General features: G+C 39.8%; 1 protein-coding gene across 8 annotated transcripts in view; it reads right to left on the bottom strand.

Annotated features, from left to right (window-relative positions):
• Positions 1-19,639, bottom strand: part of CBLB (Cbl proto-oncogene B) — a 192,184-nt gene that overhangs the window by 101,673 nt on the left and 70,872 nt on the right. For 7 of the 8 annotated variants that reach the window (XM_037907760.2, XM_037907747.2, XM_043538543.1 and 4 more), the window contains exon 4: positions 1,424-1,570. In XM_037907760.2, the coding sequence (XP_037763688.2) occupies positions 1,424-1,570 (147 nt within the window). Of the gene's footprint in view, positions 1-1,423; positions 1,571-14,581; positions 19,516-19,639 lie in introns of those variants that run through there. The other variant, XM_043538542.1, reaches the window with a different exon arrangement.

Here is a 19,639-nt window from a genome sequence, read left to right as displayed (position 1 = left end):
AAGCCTCCCAGAACTCATCTACACAGATATGTTGTTTCCATCTATTCCTGCACTTTAACTGTTATTCCACATGTCATATCAGAGTTGGACTCTAAGGTCCTCAGTACAGGGACTCCATCTTAACGTATTTGTTAAGTAGCGCACATATTCAAGAAACCAAATATAGTCAAACATTACTAATCTGAGAGTATGCGTTAGGCAGTAAACTTGTTCACTGAAAATGTAGCAATATGGGCAGGGAACATCAGATTCAGTTAAAGTTCCTAATTCAGTCTATGGTAAATCTCTTGTAGCAGGACATGTAGGCAAGAATATACATCATACAATGCATTGTGGTTTTGCATATCTTAAACATATCTTAAAATTCACCCTAGATGCAATGGCCCATAAAAAATGATAAACTGTATTTATTCTACTCCAAGAGTATCCATTAACCTAAAAAATATGGTTTAGACAATCTTTGGAGTGCCAGTATCTAATTAAGGTGAAACTATCTTTTTCTGACTGTACGGAGCAAGTGCCTTGTAGTTTACTAGACGGATAGAAAATATTTCTGGAGTGACAAGACAGCAGCTTCTTACCCTCACCTCCAAGGACCTAAATCATCTCACCTCCACCTGCGTATCTTCTCTCATTTTGACAAATTTAGCTACAGGTGTTTGCAGGATCAGAAGCAAAGTATTCATATTCACCTTCAAATTTAATTTCTCAGATGTAGAAGAGTGATGAAATAATTTAACGTACTGTGGTCAATGTTTAAGTGAAAATAATTCCTTAAACTGAAATGAAAGGGATTATGGACAGGAATAAGTGTGCTGTTGTTTTCAGGATGGGGCCTCTAATGTTACACTGGTTAGCAGAAGAGGATTTCGAGACAAGTACTGGTTTTAGTCAGATTAGAGATTACTGTAATTTATATTCCTATCTTGCTTGAAAATTTGGTCTTAGCTTATGTTACTTTCCAAATTTAAAATTTTGCTTAACACACAGAAGGACAAACTGGAAATGGAAACCAACAGGAAAGTGAAAAGCAGACAGGATTTGTTTATGGGATTTGGAGAAAAGGATCAAAATTCATATAATTTTAAGAAAACAAAAAAAAATTTCATCATGGGTTTTGCACCTTCTACAGCAACACAATTTGAAAGACTAAAAGGAAAACAAAAAACTTTCTTCCTAATTTTCCCTTCACGCCATCCATAGTTCATTTTTCTTTACATGTATTTTACCTACAGAAGAGAACTACTGCACCCAACCTTTACTTCTTGAAACTAAATAACCATAGAGAAACTAAATGCGAAATCATTACGGCAACTCTGGCAAAAAAAATTATATCTATTCTATTTGCATTATTTAAAACAGTACTTCTCTGTATGCCTGTTATAAGACAGAATTCATAATCCTTCTAACCAGCAATACTTACTTGTCTCCAAAAAATTTTCTCCAGAACTCTGCAGCATCTGCTTTTGTGATACGAAAGTTGTCACCCTGGAATTGGCCATTAGGAAAGATTGCTTTGATTTCTGCCAGCATGTGGCTGAAGATCAGGGACAGCTTTGTAAGGTTTCGCCTGCAATTATAAGAAAAAGAAAGAGGAAAAACCTTAAAACCATTAATGACAGGTTTCAGAGTAACAGCCGTGTTAGTCTGTATTCGCAAAAAGAAAAGGAGGACTTGTGGCACCTTAGAGACTAACCAATTTATTTGAGCATGAGCTTTCGTGAGCTACAGCTCACTTCATCGGATGCATACTGTGGAAATTGCAGAAGACATTATATACACAGACACCATGAAACAATACCTCCTCCCACCCCACTCTCCTGCTGGTAATAGCTTATCTAAAGTGATCATCAAATGGCCCAACTTGATGATCACTTTAGATAAGCTATTACCAGCAGGAGAGTGGGGTGGGAGGAGGTATTGTTTCATGGTGTCTGTGTATATAATGTCTTCTGCAATTTCCACAGTATGCATCCGATGAAGTGAGCTGTAGCTCACGAAAGCTCATGCTCAAATAAATTGGTTAGTCTCTAAGGTGCCACAAGTCCTCCTTTTCTTTTTGCAAAACCATTAATAGGTCTTTCAACTTGTGTTTATATAAGGTGTTTGTACCATCGGCTGATAAAAGGGAAACAAAGAACCCCCAATTCAAGCCCCAGTAAATAAGTGACTAACACGTTTTATTATTTTTTCATATTTAACATGTATTTGCAATGCAAGTATTCACATACATTCCACTGACAATTTATACTTAGCTTTAAGCTACAACTTTCAACAATGGAATAGAATTTGATTCTGTTTAGCACCTGTTTGTGATAGTTCATGGGAATCTCAAAGTTCTTTAATCAATAGAACATTGTATATCTTAGGATTGCCTACAAGCCCCATCCTTGTACTGTTTAATTGCTGAATATTAGACAACTACTATGGACTTGGATAATCACTAAATACATTTTCACGTGTGACGTACCACCTTTCAATCCAAAGTGTAAGGACAGTGTTAATTGTCCACTCTATCACATCCCACTCATTCTGCCCAACACTTTTATTCTCTTGATTCTCTTCAACTTTTCTTTACTGCAGATGCTTCCTATTTCTTGTTTTCTTTAACATGCCTCCTCTAGTGTTAACGTTTCCTTCAAGTTTTCAGTGGCAAACAAAATCAAGACTTTTGCTACTAGTTCACTTCTATAAATTTTCAGGCTTCACATCAGTTCGTTACCAACAGCAATTTAGTTTCGGTGACAAAAAATCCCATTTAGTGTAGTAAAAAGAACAATGCATCCTTCAACTCAGATATCCTTTCTGGTGAAAGAGTTTGTCAGAAGAGGCTTTGGGAAGAAAAACTCCCACAAGGCTTTCATTGTGGGAATATCCTTGATCACCCTAGCTAAGAAAGAAACAGGGTTTTTAAGGCCTCAGGGCCAGCCCAGATATGTAGCAGATAAGCAGATGTATCTGGATACATTTTTGCATCTAATTTATCTTTAAAAATTAAGGCAAGAACCATTTTTAACTACACAAGTTAAAAACCTCCCTTATAACTCTATAGTGCTGCAAGCAATTAAACCAAAACATAATAAAATGTTTACTATTTTGTAATTGCTTGTAGCTTTTTTTTTTTTAAAAGAGAAAAATTCAAAGTTACTTAAGTTACAAAGTTCCTTTTTAAATACATGAGAAGTACAATTGATGAAGTTACCCATGACAAAATAAATATTTTTCAGAATAGGAAAAAGTATATTTTCCCTGCTCACCTAACTCAAATAGCTGCAACTTAGGACTGAAAATAAACATGGAAAATTTCAGCCCAAATAGAAGAATACTGAAGAACTCAGGAGCAACTGAAAATAGAGTTAGAATGGAAGCTGAATTGAAGCTTTTTCTATAGGTTTTGCTATCAGGAAAGCGATGATAAAAAGAATTACAATAAAACCACAAGTCTTTAAAAAAAAAAAAAGTGTAATTAATATACTGCATTGCCTCCCCCACCCCTCCAAATGGCTGTGGGGTTAGCTCTTCAGCAGTCTTTAATTAATCCAGTAAAATCAGATGCCTATAATTCGGGTGTCCAACTGTTTCTTATTTTCTGGATTTGTTCCTCACCACCTCCCCCACTCTGTTTCCTTTGTTCTTTTTAATTAGGCCCATATGTTCTTTATTTTTAAATCTCAGGACTCAGGCCTGAAACACAGTGCAAGCAACCACCATCTTACAGTGACTTTTCAATCACCAGGGTCCACCTCAGACTAACTTATATTTTTTAAGTCACGTTCTCCTTCCACTTCCCATCTGCTCTCCACATCTGGAGGACTGTTGCCCATACCATTACAGATTCAACCAGTTCGGGAAGAGCTAACTGGACAGACAGTTTGACGTGGTCAAACAGTACATTGATTTCAATAAGACAAGTTGCACTGAAAGTGAGGCAAGTGATAAAGTATCATGCTGAACACGGGCCAAGTATTAGTGTCTGTTCTATGATCAGGCAGCCACTTGAATTATACAACAGTGGCTCTGCCCTGCAAACAACTCAGCTACAAAAAAATTGGGGAAGTAGTCAGAGGCATTATTTTCAAAGGAAAAAGTTGTTCTTTGGTTTCATTGAAAATATATTAATGCCCATCTCTTATTTAGTGTTTTCATCAGTAGACCTCAAGCACTTTACAAGGGGAGGCAAGTATCATTATCCCCATTTTAAAGATGGGGGAAACTGAGGCATGGGGTGGTGAAGTGACTCTCTCAAGATCAAGCAGGCCAATGAGAGAACCAGGAATGGAACTTGAGTCTCTGTCCAAAGTCCTATCTACTAGACCATGCTGACACCTACACATTTGCTATCTATCTGATATCCATAATGAAGCCTCCCGAAAACCTGAAGTTATTGGTTAAAGTTATAAAGCTTCATATTTTTACTGAAATAGATTGGACATAGTTAATAAGTAACATGGATATGGTGAATTACTTAAACTGAGAACTAATCATCTGTAAGTATTTTAAAAATATACTTACAGATCATTATTATTAATCAGTGGCTAAGTCACCGAGTTCCAATTTCATAAAATAAACTTTTGAAGCACAATTAGTGCAACAGGTACTTAATACATATTCTACAGAAAATCTATAGCAGATAGCGGCAGCCCTGCTGAACCACTAGAAATCACAATTGACTGGGAGAGTCTCCAGGATCGACTGGTTGGTGACCACTGGCCTAAGCTAAGGCATGCTCCCTGTCTGCCCCGACGCCACACCGCTCCCAGAAGCGGCCAGCACGCCCTTGCGGCCCCAGGGCGGGCGCTCCGCACACGTCTCCTGCCTGCAAGCCCCGCCTCCGCAGCTCCCATTGGCCGGGAACAGAGAACTATGGACAATGGGAGCTGCGGGGGACGGTGCCAATACAGAGGGGTAGCACGCGGAGCCACATGGCCCCCCCAGGGGCTGCAGAGGAGCGTTGGCTCCTTCCGGGAGCGGCATGGGGCCGGGGCAGGAAGTGAGCCTAAGTCCCCGCTACACCATCTACCGGGAGCCGCCCGAAGTAAGTGCCGCCCGGCGGGAGCCCACACCCCAATCCCCCTCCCGGAGTCAGCACTCCGAACCACCTACTGCACCCCAAGCCTCTGCCCCAGTCCTGAGCCCCCTCCCAGAGCCAGCACCCCAACACTCTGCCCCAACCCGGAGCCCCCTCCTGCACCCAAACTCCCTCCCCAGAGCTTACACCCCTCACCTCCTCCTGCACCCCAACCCCCTGCCCCAGGCTCAGCCCAGAGCCCCCTCCCACACTGCAAAGCCCTCGGCCCCAGCTCAGAGCATCAACGGTTGCTTTTCCCTAATCTTTGGGGAAGGGCCCTCTCCCAGCAGAATTTAGAGCTGCTCTAAATCATGATCAGTTGCACAGTCTCCCTAACAGGCTCTATTACAGCAGGGGATTGTCAGAGTGTAGCAGAACTCCAGCCATTACTTCATCGCTATGCTCCCAATATGCCCCCTATGTGGTGGTCAGAAGGAAAGAGTATACTTGTATACAAAGCCAAGTATACAGATTCTACATCTTCTGGGGATTCCTCTATGCTAGGGGAATAGCTGAATAGAATGGCTTTCTGCCTGCCTTATACCACCAATGCAGCCCTCAGTAGATGGATCAGGTGGCCAGAATCTTGCCTATGGTGTTTATATTTGATGGATCAGAAGCTAAAGCTAAGACAGGGGGTGTAATGTGTTATCTAAGGGTGGTGTATGGAAGTAAGACTGAACTTTAGTGCTTCTTGTTTTCTTCTCTGGGGGTGCAATTCACCTTGATTTGGAAAATCTGTTACCACCTCATCCCCCCCATAGGAGCTGCACATAGGATCTCCCTGTAGAGTGGCTTTACCGAAGTGGCTGTGCACTCCCTGAATGCTGTGGGAAGGCTCTCTGTGACAGCCAAGTAGCCACACTGGTATAGTACTAACTGCAGACGAGAAAAGAGATTTCAAATCCACATTTATGTGGCTCCAGAAGTAACTGGCTTGCAGGTCTACAACTACTATTTAAGCATACAGGCACCCTGGTACTGGCTTGGAGGTGTTAATTTCCTCTCCTGGACTGTCCCACACTCCACTTGTATAGAGCCTAAATATCCCTGCTTTTTGTGAGTGCAGTGAATTTTACCCTGGATGCAAATGTCTTTTCTTCTTTCAGGAACTGAAGTTGTGGTGATGACTGGAAAACTGAACTGTCATCTTATAAACAGAGCACAATTCATTATAATACATGACTGCAGTACCCCTGCATTAATTAGGGTTAATAAACCATAGTGTAAGGAAGATTGTCCAGTCCCCTAGCCACTAGACTGATTCCAAAGACCTGTTTTCATTTCCCAGCTCAGCCACAAATGTCCTGTGTGACACTGGGCAAATCACTTGGTTTTTAATACATCCCGACTTCACAGTGGTATTGTGAAGATAAAATCTATTAAGGATTGTGAGGTAAGCAGATGCTAAGGGCCCAAATATTGAACTATTTTAATAATTAACTGGTCTAGGAGATAACACTTGGGTTTTTAAGTTCTCTATAGATCCAGACTGCCCTTCTTTCCAAAGTCCCAAATTCAAATAGGAATCCCATATTGTACTTCACAGAAGGCACAATGCAAGTGAGGACATGACAGTATGCCTATTCTACAAGCACTACACTGGCACAGCTGCTGCACTTCACCCACACTGCTGTAGCCCTGTAGCATACACTTATAACAGCGACAGAGGGGTTTTCCATCACTGTAGTAAATCCACCCCCTTGAGAGACAGCAGCAAGGTAGATGAAAGAATTCTTCTTTTGACCTAGCGGTGTCTACACTGGAGGTGAGGTTGAACAAACTACATTACACAGGGTATGACATTTGTCACAGCCCTCACTGATGTAGCTAGGTCAAGCTAAGTTTTAGGTATAGACCAAGTAATCCATGGCAGAACAGAGGAAACCATGATGGGTTCATATCCTTTTTTCTGGATTGCCACACTGAAATCAGAAGTACAAATTTCAATCATCTTATACCAGAAAAGAGTTACTCTGTGGTGACACTTAGGAATATCTTGCCACTAATTAATTGTATATAGACTACATTTTAAAGTCCGCATGACTCACTCCTTCCCTGTATCATCTGCCACCTGCCCAACACCTACTGTAGATGCAAATACTCCTCCACTGGGTCAACCTGACTTCCAACGCATAGACAATTAGACTTTTCCATTCCCAGTTCAGGCTGAGTTTCCACAGCCCACCTGAACCCACCCAGTATCTTCAACGTCTACAGAGAGAGAGTGCCCTAAAGCATTGACACAGTCAATGAGCATTCTGGAAACAGATTTTGAAAAAAACCCTGTATGCTGCAGTAAAGGCTGTATTTTGTTAACATTGAACATATACATCTAGCTGTAGATAACCTATGGAGGGTCAAATTTTCAGGTGGTAGTGTTCCAGCACAATCAAGGGCTATGCATGGTGGTCAATGGAGCTCTGCTGACTTACACCAATTGAGGATCTTCTCCAGAGACTACACTTTTTTTTTCCATTTCTAACTGCAAAAGTATATAAATGTTCAAAGCAATTAACATACACTATGAAGCAACTGCTTGTCAGAAGCAGTTTTCTAAAACAAAGCCATCTGAGATGTATACACTTCAGCCCAGAAGGAATTTTCATCACTCCATTGTAATCATTTGAAAATAGGGCTTAATAAAGAAAATATTATGGTATGTTAACCGTAATAGCTAGCAAATAATAAAGATTTTTGAAGAGAAGTTCTACCCCTCAGTTTCTATAAAACAGGAAATTTAAGTATGCCTGGCATGGAACAACATTAAAAATTAGGCTGTGCCAACATTTAATTTTATTTTATGGGAGGTGGTGCGGTCTGGCTGACTTGGAGTTAGAAGACCTGGTTCCATTCGTGGTCCTGCCACTGATCCGCTGTATGTTTGATAAACTAGTACACTTTTGTGCCTCTGCTTCCCAGTCTGTGAAATGAGAATAATGATAAACACTGAGATCTACAGAGAATACACTCATCAGTCATTAGATAGGACCATTATGTACATAAATATACAACACGAAGCAGAGGTCCCCATGTCTTCCTCCATCTTTGTAATCACTGAATGGCGCACAAAATAAAATCAGACAATTTTTATTACAAAGACACTTTGCAAATAAATTGAAACAAAACACATCTGCCTGCCTATTATTTTCTCTAGCGTCCATTCTTGTCACTTCTATGCAGAGAGCTTTTATTGTATGCTACCAGTTGTCTCTTGATTAAGGTAACTGCTCTGCCTCTCATTTTGAAATAAATGTCTGTATAGTCCTAGAGATCTCCAACCATGTGCAAGAGAATCAGATTCTCTAAGAGGTATAACATGAATGACAGATTGTTTAATTTTGCAGTTACGTCATGCTGAAAATTAGATTACCATGAGATTGCTTCCTTTGAATCATTTAATAAATGATTTTTATCTTTGCACAAGAGTACATATTATTTGTTAGGCTGCAATCTGCCACAGTAAGTGATGTGATCACTCATGCTGACAGGTTTTCAAGTTCAAAAAATGCAACACAATTCCCCTTTCATAAGGAAAGCACCAGAGTGAAGTCTATTAGATCTAGAATGTCTTTAAATCAAGACTAATCAAACTTTTTTTGTAAATCATGTCTAAAACAGAAGTAGTTCAATCTAGTATTAAAGAAAAAATAAGCTACTGTACAATATTTTTATTTAGAATACATATATATACACTAAGAAAGCTCTTTTTTGAAGAGCATTCATAAGGTGAACTGATGATTTTTTTTTTAAAACTCTACAATATAAAAAGCAAGCTGATAAAGCTTGAAAATCCAAAGCACACACAAAGCTCATTTTCCCATGATCAGTTATATTTAAAATAAACACTTCAGGTCTGCATGTTCCGGATACAGTAAGACTCACAGGATATTGCACTAAGCAACAGTAAGGGAGGAAGGATGGTCTTGGGGTTAGGGCACAGACCTGGGAGTCAGGATGGCTTGGGTTCTCTCTCCCTAGCTCTGCTATTCACCATCCCTGTGTGACCATGTATGTCACTTAACCTTTGTTCCTCAGTTTCCCAATCTGTAAAGAGGGGATAACACTTCCTTATCTCGCAAAATCATTGACACACTTAATGAAGAGTTCAGTGTAAGTTTGAAAGCCTGTCTTTCACAAACAGAATCTGGTCAAATAAAAGATATTACCTCACCCACCTTTTCTCTCTTCATTAATATAGTATTTTTGGATGTTCCACTACCATGGTGATTAGAACCACAGACATGCCAATAAAACTAACTGTGCCTTTTCTACAAATGTCTGAGTATCTCTTCCTTCCCCTTCAACCCCAAATTAACACATTTCTTCAATACCTGCCAGCTTTCCTCCTGCAAAGAATGAAATATGGTCTCCTTCTGACATGAGTGCCAGGCTGTCAATCACCAACTGCCAATGCTGTAAGAAATGCTATGATCAGGACTGCACTGGAGTTTATCCATAAATTATCTAGGATGAATGTCAGATGATACACATAATGTGGCTGCCACCATCTGTGATACCAGCCAGGAACATTTCACTTCGACGACAACACACAACAGGGGACAAAACCAGAAGGTGGACTCGTGTCCCATTCCATGTAATTGTAGATTATTGGTTGTGTGGGATACATCATCTAATGTTAACAAATTAACCCTACTTAATGCATTGAAGGAAGTAAAAACAACTGAAGATCGCTTCCAGTATGCCCTGAGAGAGAAAATTGTTTCTAGCCTCTGGGGGGGTCAGTTCAACTCTGGGATATGTGTAGAAATCACTTTTAAAAGCATGGGAAGGGAGGGAGCATGGTTCAGTATCTGAAGTATGGGTCTGGGAGTCAGAATAACTGGGGTTCTAATTCCTAGTTCTGCCAAAACACCATGGGAAACTCGTTTAACCTCTCTGTGCCTTAGTTTACCCATCTGTAAAGTGGAAATGAGAATACCTCCTTCCCTGGGGTAGTGTGAGGTTTAACAAACGAATAACTACACTGAGGACTTTGAATGAAAAGCACTGCGTAAATGTAAATTGTACTGTGTCATCTCATTATGCATAACAAGTCATTTATACAGAAGTAATTACCATTTTTTTCATGAATCCTGGAAAAGCTGAGTTTGTGAATAACAGGAAAGAACTTACTCATACATTTATCCTCTGGGTAAATGCTTAGCCAGTGCTTTTCTGCCAAATGCTGAGAGAGCATCATACAATCCTCAGTGCTTGAAGAACTGGAAGTTTCCTAAGGGGGTGGGGGAGTGCTGAAACAAAAGAAGTTGCTCACCATTGTTACCTCACACCTTCATTCTTCCTCTCATAATTTTAAAACAATTTTAAAGCCTCCCCTATCGGTGTTCCTTCCCTTTTCTTATTTCTATAGGAGGAATGATGAAAAGAAAAAGCCAAAGAAACAAGGCAGGTAAAGAGTGAAAATCCTTGCCATTGGAAACTCTTAGACCACAAGTACTACTTCTAGAATACTGCTTCTTTCCTTAGCAGCTCTTCCCCTCTCTCCTCTTCTCCAGTCAGAAACTGCTGTGGTAAGTGTTTCTAGTTACCGATCAGGTCTTTTATCAGTGGACTACATTTGGGGTGCCTAAAAAGCAGCCACTCCAAACCCAAAATAAGCTTACCTTTGTTAGCAATAAGCACTAAAGGTTCTCCTGAAGTCTGAGGCTGTGCAGCCCACAAGCCAAAAAGCTGATTACCCAGACAGTAAACATTATGCGGCTCACCCAACACAAAAATTGAGGTTGTTGAGGCAGTGCCTAATGTATTTATGCGAATAGGTCTCATTGCCACTATACCACAAGACTATCCATGGGATGAAAATATGTAATCACTATCATCTCAAAGAAAGAACAGTAACCAAAATTAAACTTAGTCCTAACAAAATAGAATAACTAATTCAGAGGAATTAAATTTTTAAAATGTAATCAGTTTTGTGCTATTATCCAAAAACCTGAATCATTTTCCCACAAGTGGCCATAAACTCTGTATGCTTCTACAGAGCTCAGCACCAAGCTACCAAAAAATCCAGAGAGCACTAGCCATGGAAATAAATATGAAGTGTTGACTAAAATTGATTTTGTGGGCAGACTTCATAGCTCAAGTACTAGGTAATGTATATGGAACCTTTCACCTTTAAGATTCCAGTTTAAATCCAGCCTATAAAATGCATCATACCTATCTGATGTTCTATGTGATATTGGTTAGCAGCCTTAGTTCGGTGTAATGGTAAGCATTCACATCAATAAAACCTGATTAGTCTTTAAACCCATATCAATAGTGTAAAGAAGACAAACATTGAATGTCTATGAAAACCAAAGCATGTGCTCATCTCTCAGGTCACACTAAGAAACAATCATGGAGTAAGGTGAGAAAACAAACAATGCCATGACATGTGTTGTAGCTTTAACGTGTGTATACATATATGCACACCACTCACACACACTCTATATACAACTCCCTCCCCCATACAGCTGAACAGATACCATACACAAAGTCATGTTAAAGAAGACCCAAAAACTTACTTTAGTACACTTAGTAAGTCAGTATGTTAGGTAAGTAACAGCTTACAAAGACAGTTGATGATCAGCCAAAATTAACATCCTAGTTAAAATTGGGGGTGGGGGGGTGGGGGGGGAAGGGGGAGCCAAACTCAAATCCACTAATTTGTACTGACTAAACAAATCGTTTAATATTTACAAATCTAAATACTTTGAAAACAATAGTCAATCTCATTTCATTATAGGTAACAACAAACTAAGCACTAACATATTTATTGATTTAACCACAGTAGCTTTTAACTGAGCTGACTATAAAACTGTCTACAGAAAGCACAGGATTTAACATAACTAAAGCTGATGTGTCTAGAAGCAAAGCCTGGTGGATGTTAATTTTTCTAGTTCAATTCACCAGTCAACCATTATTACACCCTTCTACTTGTGAACAGTTGCTTAGAATCACTCTTTCTGCTCCTTTGGCACTCCTCTAGACAGCCTTGATTAAAATGAATATTAAGAGCTGAATGAATTAATTTAATATTGATTTATGTCATAGGCCCAATGATGCATCTATAAACAGTTCTGAAGTTTGTCCAAAGTACCTGAAAATTAGGACAGGTGCTTTCTATTAATATATTAATCGAAATAAACAATGAATATGTACAGATGTGACAATCATATTGTTTGCAGTGGGCTTTAAATACATTTACAATCATCATGACCAGCAGGAAAATAAAAAGATGATTTTCCTAACATGCTCTCAGCTCACAAGAGAGTTGTACTAAACACAACATAAAATCTTTCAAACAGCATTGCTGAAGTGAATTATGTTGACATGGCAGAAACCATGTCTACCTATGTGTTTTTACAGTAAGTGCCCAGCACAATGGAGCCCTGATCTTGACCGGGGTGCTACAAATAATACATACTACCAATATATTCTAGTCACAGCTGGCAGTACCACTTGTTAAGGTTGCCCAACACTTACCATTACAAGCCTCTGTTTTCAGTTGCTTATAAAAGTTTGCCAGATTAGCTGCTCAAAAATTTTACAGGCCAGGTGTCTCCCTTAGTAAATTTTTGGGGCAAAATTTAAACCAAAATCTCTAAGTCATTTCCAAGAATGCAGCAAAGGTAAAGGAGCTTGCTGAGGACCTTGCTGGACTACTAATGCTGATTTTCAGTAAGTCTTGGTGCACAAGGAAGTTCCAGAAGAATGGAAGAAAGCTAACGTTGTGCCAATTTGTAAAAAGGATAAACAGAATGACCCAAGCAATTACAGAACCATCAGCCTGACATGGGTCACAGGCAAGATAATGGAGCAGTTGATATGGGACTAAATAATTAACTAAAGGAGGGTCATGTAATTAATGCAAATCAACATGGGTTTATGGAAACTAGATCCTGTCGAAGGAACTTGATTTCTTTTTTGTTTGACAATGGTAAACGTTTGCATTAGCACACTTAGACTTCTGCAAGGTGGTTTGACTTGGTGCTAAAAAATTAGAGCGATATAAAATTAACATGGCACACATTAAATGGATTAAAAACTGGTTAACTGATCGTGTAAGTGGGGAATAGTCATTGATGTGGTCTGTTTCCAGAGGGGTCCCACAGGGATCAGTTCTTAGTCTATACTATTTAAACTTTTTTATCAATGACCCGGAAGAAAACAAAATAATCACTGATAAAGTTTACAAACACCACAAAAATTGGGGGAGTGGTGAGTAATGGAGAAGAGGTCACTGATTTAGAGTGATCTAAATCACTTGGTAAACTGGACATAAGCAAACAATCTGCATTTTAATACAGCTAAATGTAAATGCAATAAGGGCAGGACCCACCAAGGCCAAGGAGGAACTTTGTCACAATACAGACACACACAGAGAACATGAAAAAAAAAAAATGGTTGTTGCCATACCAACTCTAATGAGACTAATCAATTAAGGTGGGCTATTATCAGCAGGAGAAAAAAAAACTTTTGTAGTGATAATCAGGATGGCCCATTTCGAACAGCTGACAAGAAGGTGTGAGTAACAATAGGGGAAAAATTAGCATGGTGAAATAGTTTTTAGTTTGTGTAATGACTCATCCACACCCAGTCTTTATTCAAGCCTAATTTAATGGTTTCCAGTTTGCAAAATTAATTCCAGTTCTGCAGTTTCTCGTTGGAGTCTGGTTTTTGAAGTTTTTTTTGTTGAAGAATTGCAACTTTTAAGTCTGTAATTGAGTGTCCAGGGAGGTTGAAGTGTTCTCCAACTGGTTTTTGAAATGTTATAATTCTTGACGTCCGATTTATGTCTGTTTATTCTTTTCCTGACTGAGGAAGCTCAAGTCTGACAGTTCCTAGTGCTGACCAGACTGATCATGCTCCATCTCCACAGAGTGACTGAACATGCTGCAGCTCAGGGCTACAGCAGTGAAGCCAGATATTCCCAGAAATGGTGGCTCTCAGCTGCTCAAGGCATGGGTGGGGCTGGGCACTGAAACTGAGAGCAGCATAGAGTAGGATGCCATTTGATTCAAATGGAGAGGAGAGAAAACACAGATCAGGAAGGAGGGCAAAAAGTAAATTGGGACAAGAAATCTAATGATAATGGGCTGGGGGTAGAGGGGAGAACAATAAGGATTTGGGAGTCATGGGAGAAGTGGGATTGGCTGGGCAAAGAGACAGACAAGGAGCCAGGGAGCAGGGAGATTGAGATTAGATGAGGAGCCTGGGGATGGCAGCAAGGTGTGGGAGGCAAGACAGGGCAGATAAGAAGCTGGGGGGAGGGACTAGGATTGGCTGTGTCAGAAAGTGTGATGGGATGGTCAGGCCTACCAGTTGGACCCATGGCAGTCGAGCCTATGGTCGAGTCAGAAACAGGAGTAAGAGAGTGGGGTTAGAAAAATGCTGGAGCAAGAGCAAGTCTTGTGGAATTTGTTACCACTATCAGTCAGAGGAAAGTTCCAAGCCATGAAGTGACATTGAGCAGACGGAGATGCAGTTTCTCCTGTGAGGCTTATATACCTGCCCTGAGAGTCACCAGACCAGCTTTGGAGTAGCTGGAGCCTAGCACAAGAATGACAACACATGTGGCTTAATTTTAAGCTCTAGTTCAGGGATCATTCATCGCCTTACAGGCTGGGCAAGAAGAAAATGGGGATTGGATGTGGGAAGGAAGAGAGACTGGGGAGTTTGTGTTTGGGATTTGGACAGTGTCAGCCCAGAGGAAGAAAGACTACGATGGTTGCACAAGGCGTCTGGGATGAGAAGCCTGAGGAGTGGAGATGGAAGGGATGGGGAAGAAGGAGCTGAGTTTGAAGGTAATGGGCAGAAGAGTGAGTGTCCCCACTAGCGCACACTCCCCTCTAGAGCCTGGTTCATAAGATTCATAAGTCTCACTATTCCTCTTGCTGTCAGCAGTGAAACACTACGGCCAAGTATGTTCCTCATCCCCTTCTTATTCTGTTCTTCACAGATTATGACAACCTGTTACTGCTAAAAGTTAGTCCATTTGCTCAAGTAGCAGAGGTCTGTGCAGTGCAGCTAAAGGTTCCAGCTCTGCTGATGAACTACTTGGGTGTCAATATGATGCTATATGGTATGGAATTTCTGGTTTTTCAGTTCTCTCTCTCTCTCTTTTTTTTTTTTTTTAAAACCAGCAGCTAGCAAATCACACACAAAACTATTCTAAATGAACATCCAAGTTTGCCAAGTCAAATATTCAGAAGATAGGAAACACCAGAATTAAGACTGCCCATGCAACCTTAATTTAGCTGCCTTGTGCATAGGTATTATACAGTCTTTAATTATATGATCATATACTATTTTTTGCAACAAGATCCCTGCCTCATTCAATGCGTAAGATGGATCAGGCACACAGGATGAATCAGAGATGTGCAGTGAAGGAGACTTCTCTCTGTAGGACCCCAGTCTCATTTGTTGCAGAATCTAGAAGGTGTACAGTAAATGAGGCAGGACGCTTCAAGAAGAGAAAGGAAAATCTCATGGTTAAGGTAGCTGAGTGCTGTTCTGGAGAACTGGATTCCCTCCTTACCTATGCCAGAGTTCCTATGTGATACTAGGCAAGTCACTTATGACAACTTTTCACGGGTGGTCACTAGTTGTGTGTTCCTCAGTTTTTAGGTGCCCAAAGATCCTGAGGTCTGATCTGCAGAAGTGGTGGGCAATCAGAGCTGAAACTGAAGTTGATGGGCGCTGTGCTTTGAACATAAAGGGCTATATAATTCTAGGTATTCTGAAAAGTCAGGTCCTAGGCATCTCAAATTGGGGACCCAAAGTTAATGGAAACTTTTGAACTCAATTGCTCTGTGCCTCAATTCTCCATCTGTAAAGTGGGGACAAGACAACCCCCTTATCTCACAGGGATATTGTGAAGGTGAATTCACTAATGTTTGTGAGGCACGCCAATACTATAGTCTAAGCACCATAGAAAAGTCCATGAGAAAAAAATTAATAACTTCAGAGCAGGGTTTGAATAGCATGTAGTAAATAAGCCCAGGGCCCACGCATTCAACGAGAAGGAAAAAAAAAAATCTAGCAGTTGCTCATAAGTTGAGCACCCAGTATCGTGGGCACTAAATGAGGCAGGCTCCTGGGAGGTAAAATTATAGGACACCACGCAACTGAACCCTATCATAATGCATATGCACAAGGTGGGCAAATAAAGGTTGTGCAGGCAGTCTTAACTCTGGCATCTCCTAACTTCTGAGGACTTGATTTTGTAACCTTAATGTTCTATTAACATAAAATAATGTGTAATAATAATTATAATAGTTCTTTTACCTGGATCATATACACTGCTTGACCTCGATAAACGTTCTGAGTAAGCGTTGGGTGGAAGAAACACTCCCATCCATGATAGTCTCTTCAGTTTTGAAAGGTCTACTTTTATACAAGTCATTACTACATATGCTGTATTTTTTTTTTTTTTTAAACACGCCTTATCCAAAAGGTGCTGATAACCCACTGTGCTGTGCAGTTACAATTTCCACTGAGTACAAGTCACTAGGATTTGCAGCTGGTCAACATTAAGGGTCTGGCCCGAAGAGAATATTACGGGAATGAATATTCCTGGGGTTTGATCTAGAGATGGATCTGAGCTGCAAATTTTGGCTTGGGAGCTGAACTTCTCCAAAGTTCCGAGGTTTTGGTGTAAGTCTCTATTAGTAGTAAGTGGTACTGCAGGAGTGTCAGGAGGCCCTAATGAGGATCAGAGCTATGTACGGTGCCTAAAACAAACAATGGGCTCTGTCTAGTAGATTTTTTTTGTTCATGCACCTACATTCATTAAGTGGACAGCAAATACATCCCCTCCTCCGCATCCATGCCCCTTACTGTTCTAAGTGTTTTGCATCATTCTTGATTTCTACATATTTTTCAAAGCGTTTAAAAATGCTTACACCAGAGCTAGAATCTTTGTTTTCGCCCAGACCAAAATTTTGTATTGTGCTTTCAAGAGCAAAAGTGCTCTGTTTGTGGTATAACACCAGCTCCCTTGAATTGCACCTGGTGTCTGAGTTCTAGCACATGTGACAACATTTTGAAACCTCACAGAATAGATTATCTTTAGCTCAACAGAAGAGATCTAACAGATCAAATTAATTTGGTTTTGCTTTTACTTAGAATTGCTGCTGCTGCTACGATAGAATTATTTCCCTCTATCAAGGGACTTCCGCATTGCAGCTGCCAATTTGAAACCTATTATAGAAATATCTGTAATTCTCCTTTCAATACCTTTGTGTTTTGTTACACATAGTAGTGATATAACCCATCATGTGGATGTAGTTTGTGAGGCAATTTACTTGGAATCTGGTTTATGTTTACTCTGTTTTTAATCAATGTTTACATACAAAAGAGTACTAGCTGCCCATGTCTAAGTACCAGAGATTCTGTTTTGGCACCAGTACTATAGTACAATTTTCAGTAATACTTATAGTCATACTGTTACATGTCAAGAGATCCATTTTTATTTCAAAATTCCTCTGTGCCTCTTTCACATGGAGACAACTCAGCCAGTGAACTTCACATTTATGGTACTGTAATAGGAATGCTTCATCTTTTTTCCATAGTCTAGAATACATTTACCATAATAAGAGTCCAAATGAGAGTAAAAAATATTGCCAAGTAACTCATAGAAATACAATAACCGTCCAGCAAGCCACACTCCTACATCTTAGAGTCAAAGGTTATAAGATAGCTATCAAATATACATAAAATTTCCCACTGTTCAGATCTACATTTATTTATTATAATCAAATCCACTTGAAATCATTAATTTACAGTTATTTAAACAAACATTTTCCCCATTACATTTTATGGGGTTTGGATGAAGTGTGCTTGTTAAATTCAGTAACAGAAATCTATGGGTTACATATCTAAGCTATGACTTGTGCATGCAAGTACTACATGCAAAGGCACAAAATAAAAGATATATTTAGGGTAAGGAATGTGTTTTGGTTACAGAATGATCATCATGTATTTTTGCTGAAAGAATGTAATTGGCTCTCATTCAATGAGTAACATTTGTTACAGCTCTCTCCACCAAAGCAACAAACAACCTGAATCAGCCCCATTGTTACTACCCTGTTATACGGAACAGATATAGCCTGTACCATTCTCCTGTCCCTTCAGATGTTGAAGTTTACTTAAATCTTTAAAACCAGAAATGTTGCTTCCAGGTTCTACTGTGAGCATTACATGCACAGCATTCCAAGAACGGTAACTCAAAATGTTTCAACAGCCATCAACGACTTCAAGCTACATCTGCTAAAAAGTTATTTTATGATGGCATGGCCAACAGAAGTCTCCTGCAAGTTGCCAAACTGTCCTGTAATTAAACCCCCAAAATCTACATGTCACTCTCAGAACATTCAATGTTTCATGAGAGCTCCCTCATCTAAAAGGGTTTCATAAGGCTGTGGTAGAATGGGGCAACCAGGAATTAAGAGATGTACAGAAGTAACAGAGATATGCTATGTTTGAACACAATAGCTGCAGCAAGGTCCAGTTGACATGCTGTAATCTGAGACCTGGGAAATGGGCAGTGTTCAGGGAAGAGGGCTGACCAACTTCATTTCCTCCAAGAGATACCTAAGGTCGAAATGATAGGTATAGTTGGCAAACCAAGGGGAGGCATCATGGCAAGGGGTATGGTAGCTGGGATTTGCTGGGAAAGGGAGCTGTCGGGGGGGACAATAGGGAGAAAAGGTTGCTGCCTGAGGATTGGGGCAGACAAAAATCCTGAGTTGCTAACTGGTATCTTTGAGTTGTATCCAGTGCCAATTCTAATATGAGAAGTTATTAAAAATGATATGCTCTAATAGGAACACAATTTTAAAAAGCCATAAAAGTTACCCGGAGTAAAATTCTTTTAATAAAAATCAAAAAAGCATTAAACTTGTAAGAGTTGCACCTAATTCTTAGTTCCATGAGGTAAAACACTTTCACTTCTGGTCAGCATTGATCTTTACTTTGATACTTCCCTTTTAAAAGTAAACACTTTGTGGTGATTATGGACTCCTGGATGTATTAACTAACCTCTCTCAATCAACCCAAATTACTATGAAACAGAACCTTAAAACCAAGGATGACAGAATTTTCTGTCAAAAGCCCAAAACATTTTAGCTCTTGCTACCAAGGCAAACAAGAGCAGGGAAAGTATCAGACATCAATTCATGTGTTTTAGGCTAAAAGTAAAAACATGAAATCTCTGGATACCGTAAAATCCAGCAGTCAGTTTCTAAACAGCAAGATTTTTGTGGATCACCTTAAGCTTGCTTTAGTTCTTTTGCATAGTCTGCATAGAACTACTTCCTGCCACCTGCAAAGTATGGGAAAAAATTTTATTTAGGTTAAAATTATGGGAAGCGGTATATAACCATGGGTCTTTTTCTGTTTTTTAAAGCAATTTCATTGCAATTTCTCCAAATTGCTTTTGTGTTGTGGTTAAAGGAGCAAAGAAGTGTGTGCATTTTAGTAACAAGGGGATGAATAATTTTATGATCAACATTTTCAGTTATATGCACTAACGAGCTTATCATGCTTCAGGGCATCACCGCTGGG

The sequence above is a fragment of the Chelonia mydas genome, chromosome 1 (assembly GCF_015237465.2).
Source record: "Chelonia mydas isolate rCheMyd1 chromosome 1, rCheMyd1.pri.v2, whole genome shotgun sequence".
Classification (NCBI taxonomy): domain Eukaryota; kingdom Metazoa; phylum Chordata; order Testudines; family Cheloniidae; genus Chelonia; species Chelonia mydas.
The sequence above is the reverse complement of the archived record's forward strand: the minus strand, read 5'-3'. Positions and strand labels throughout refer to the sequence as shown.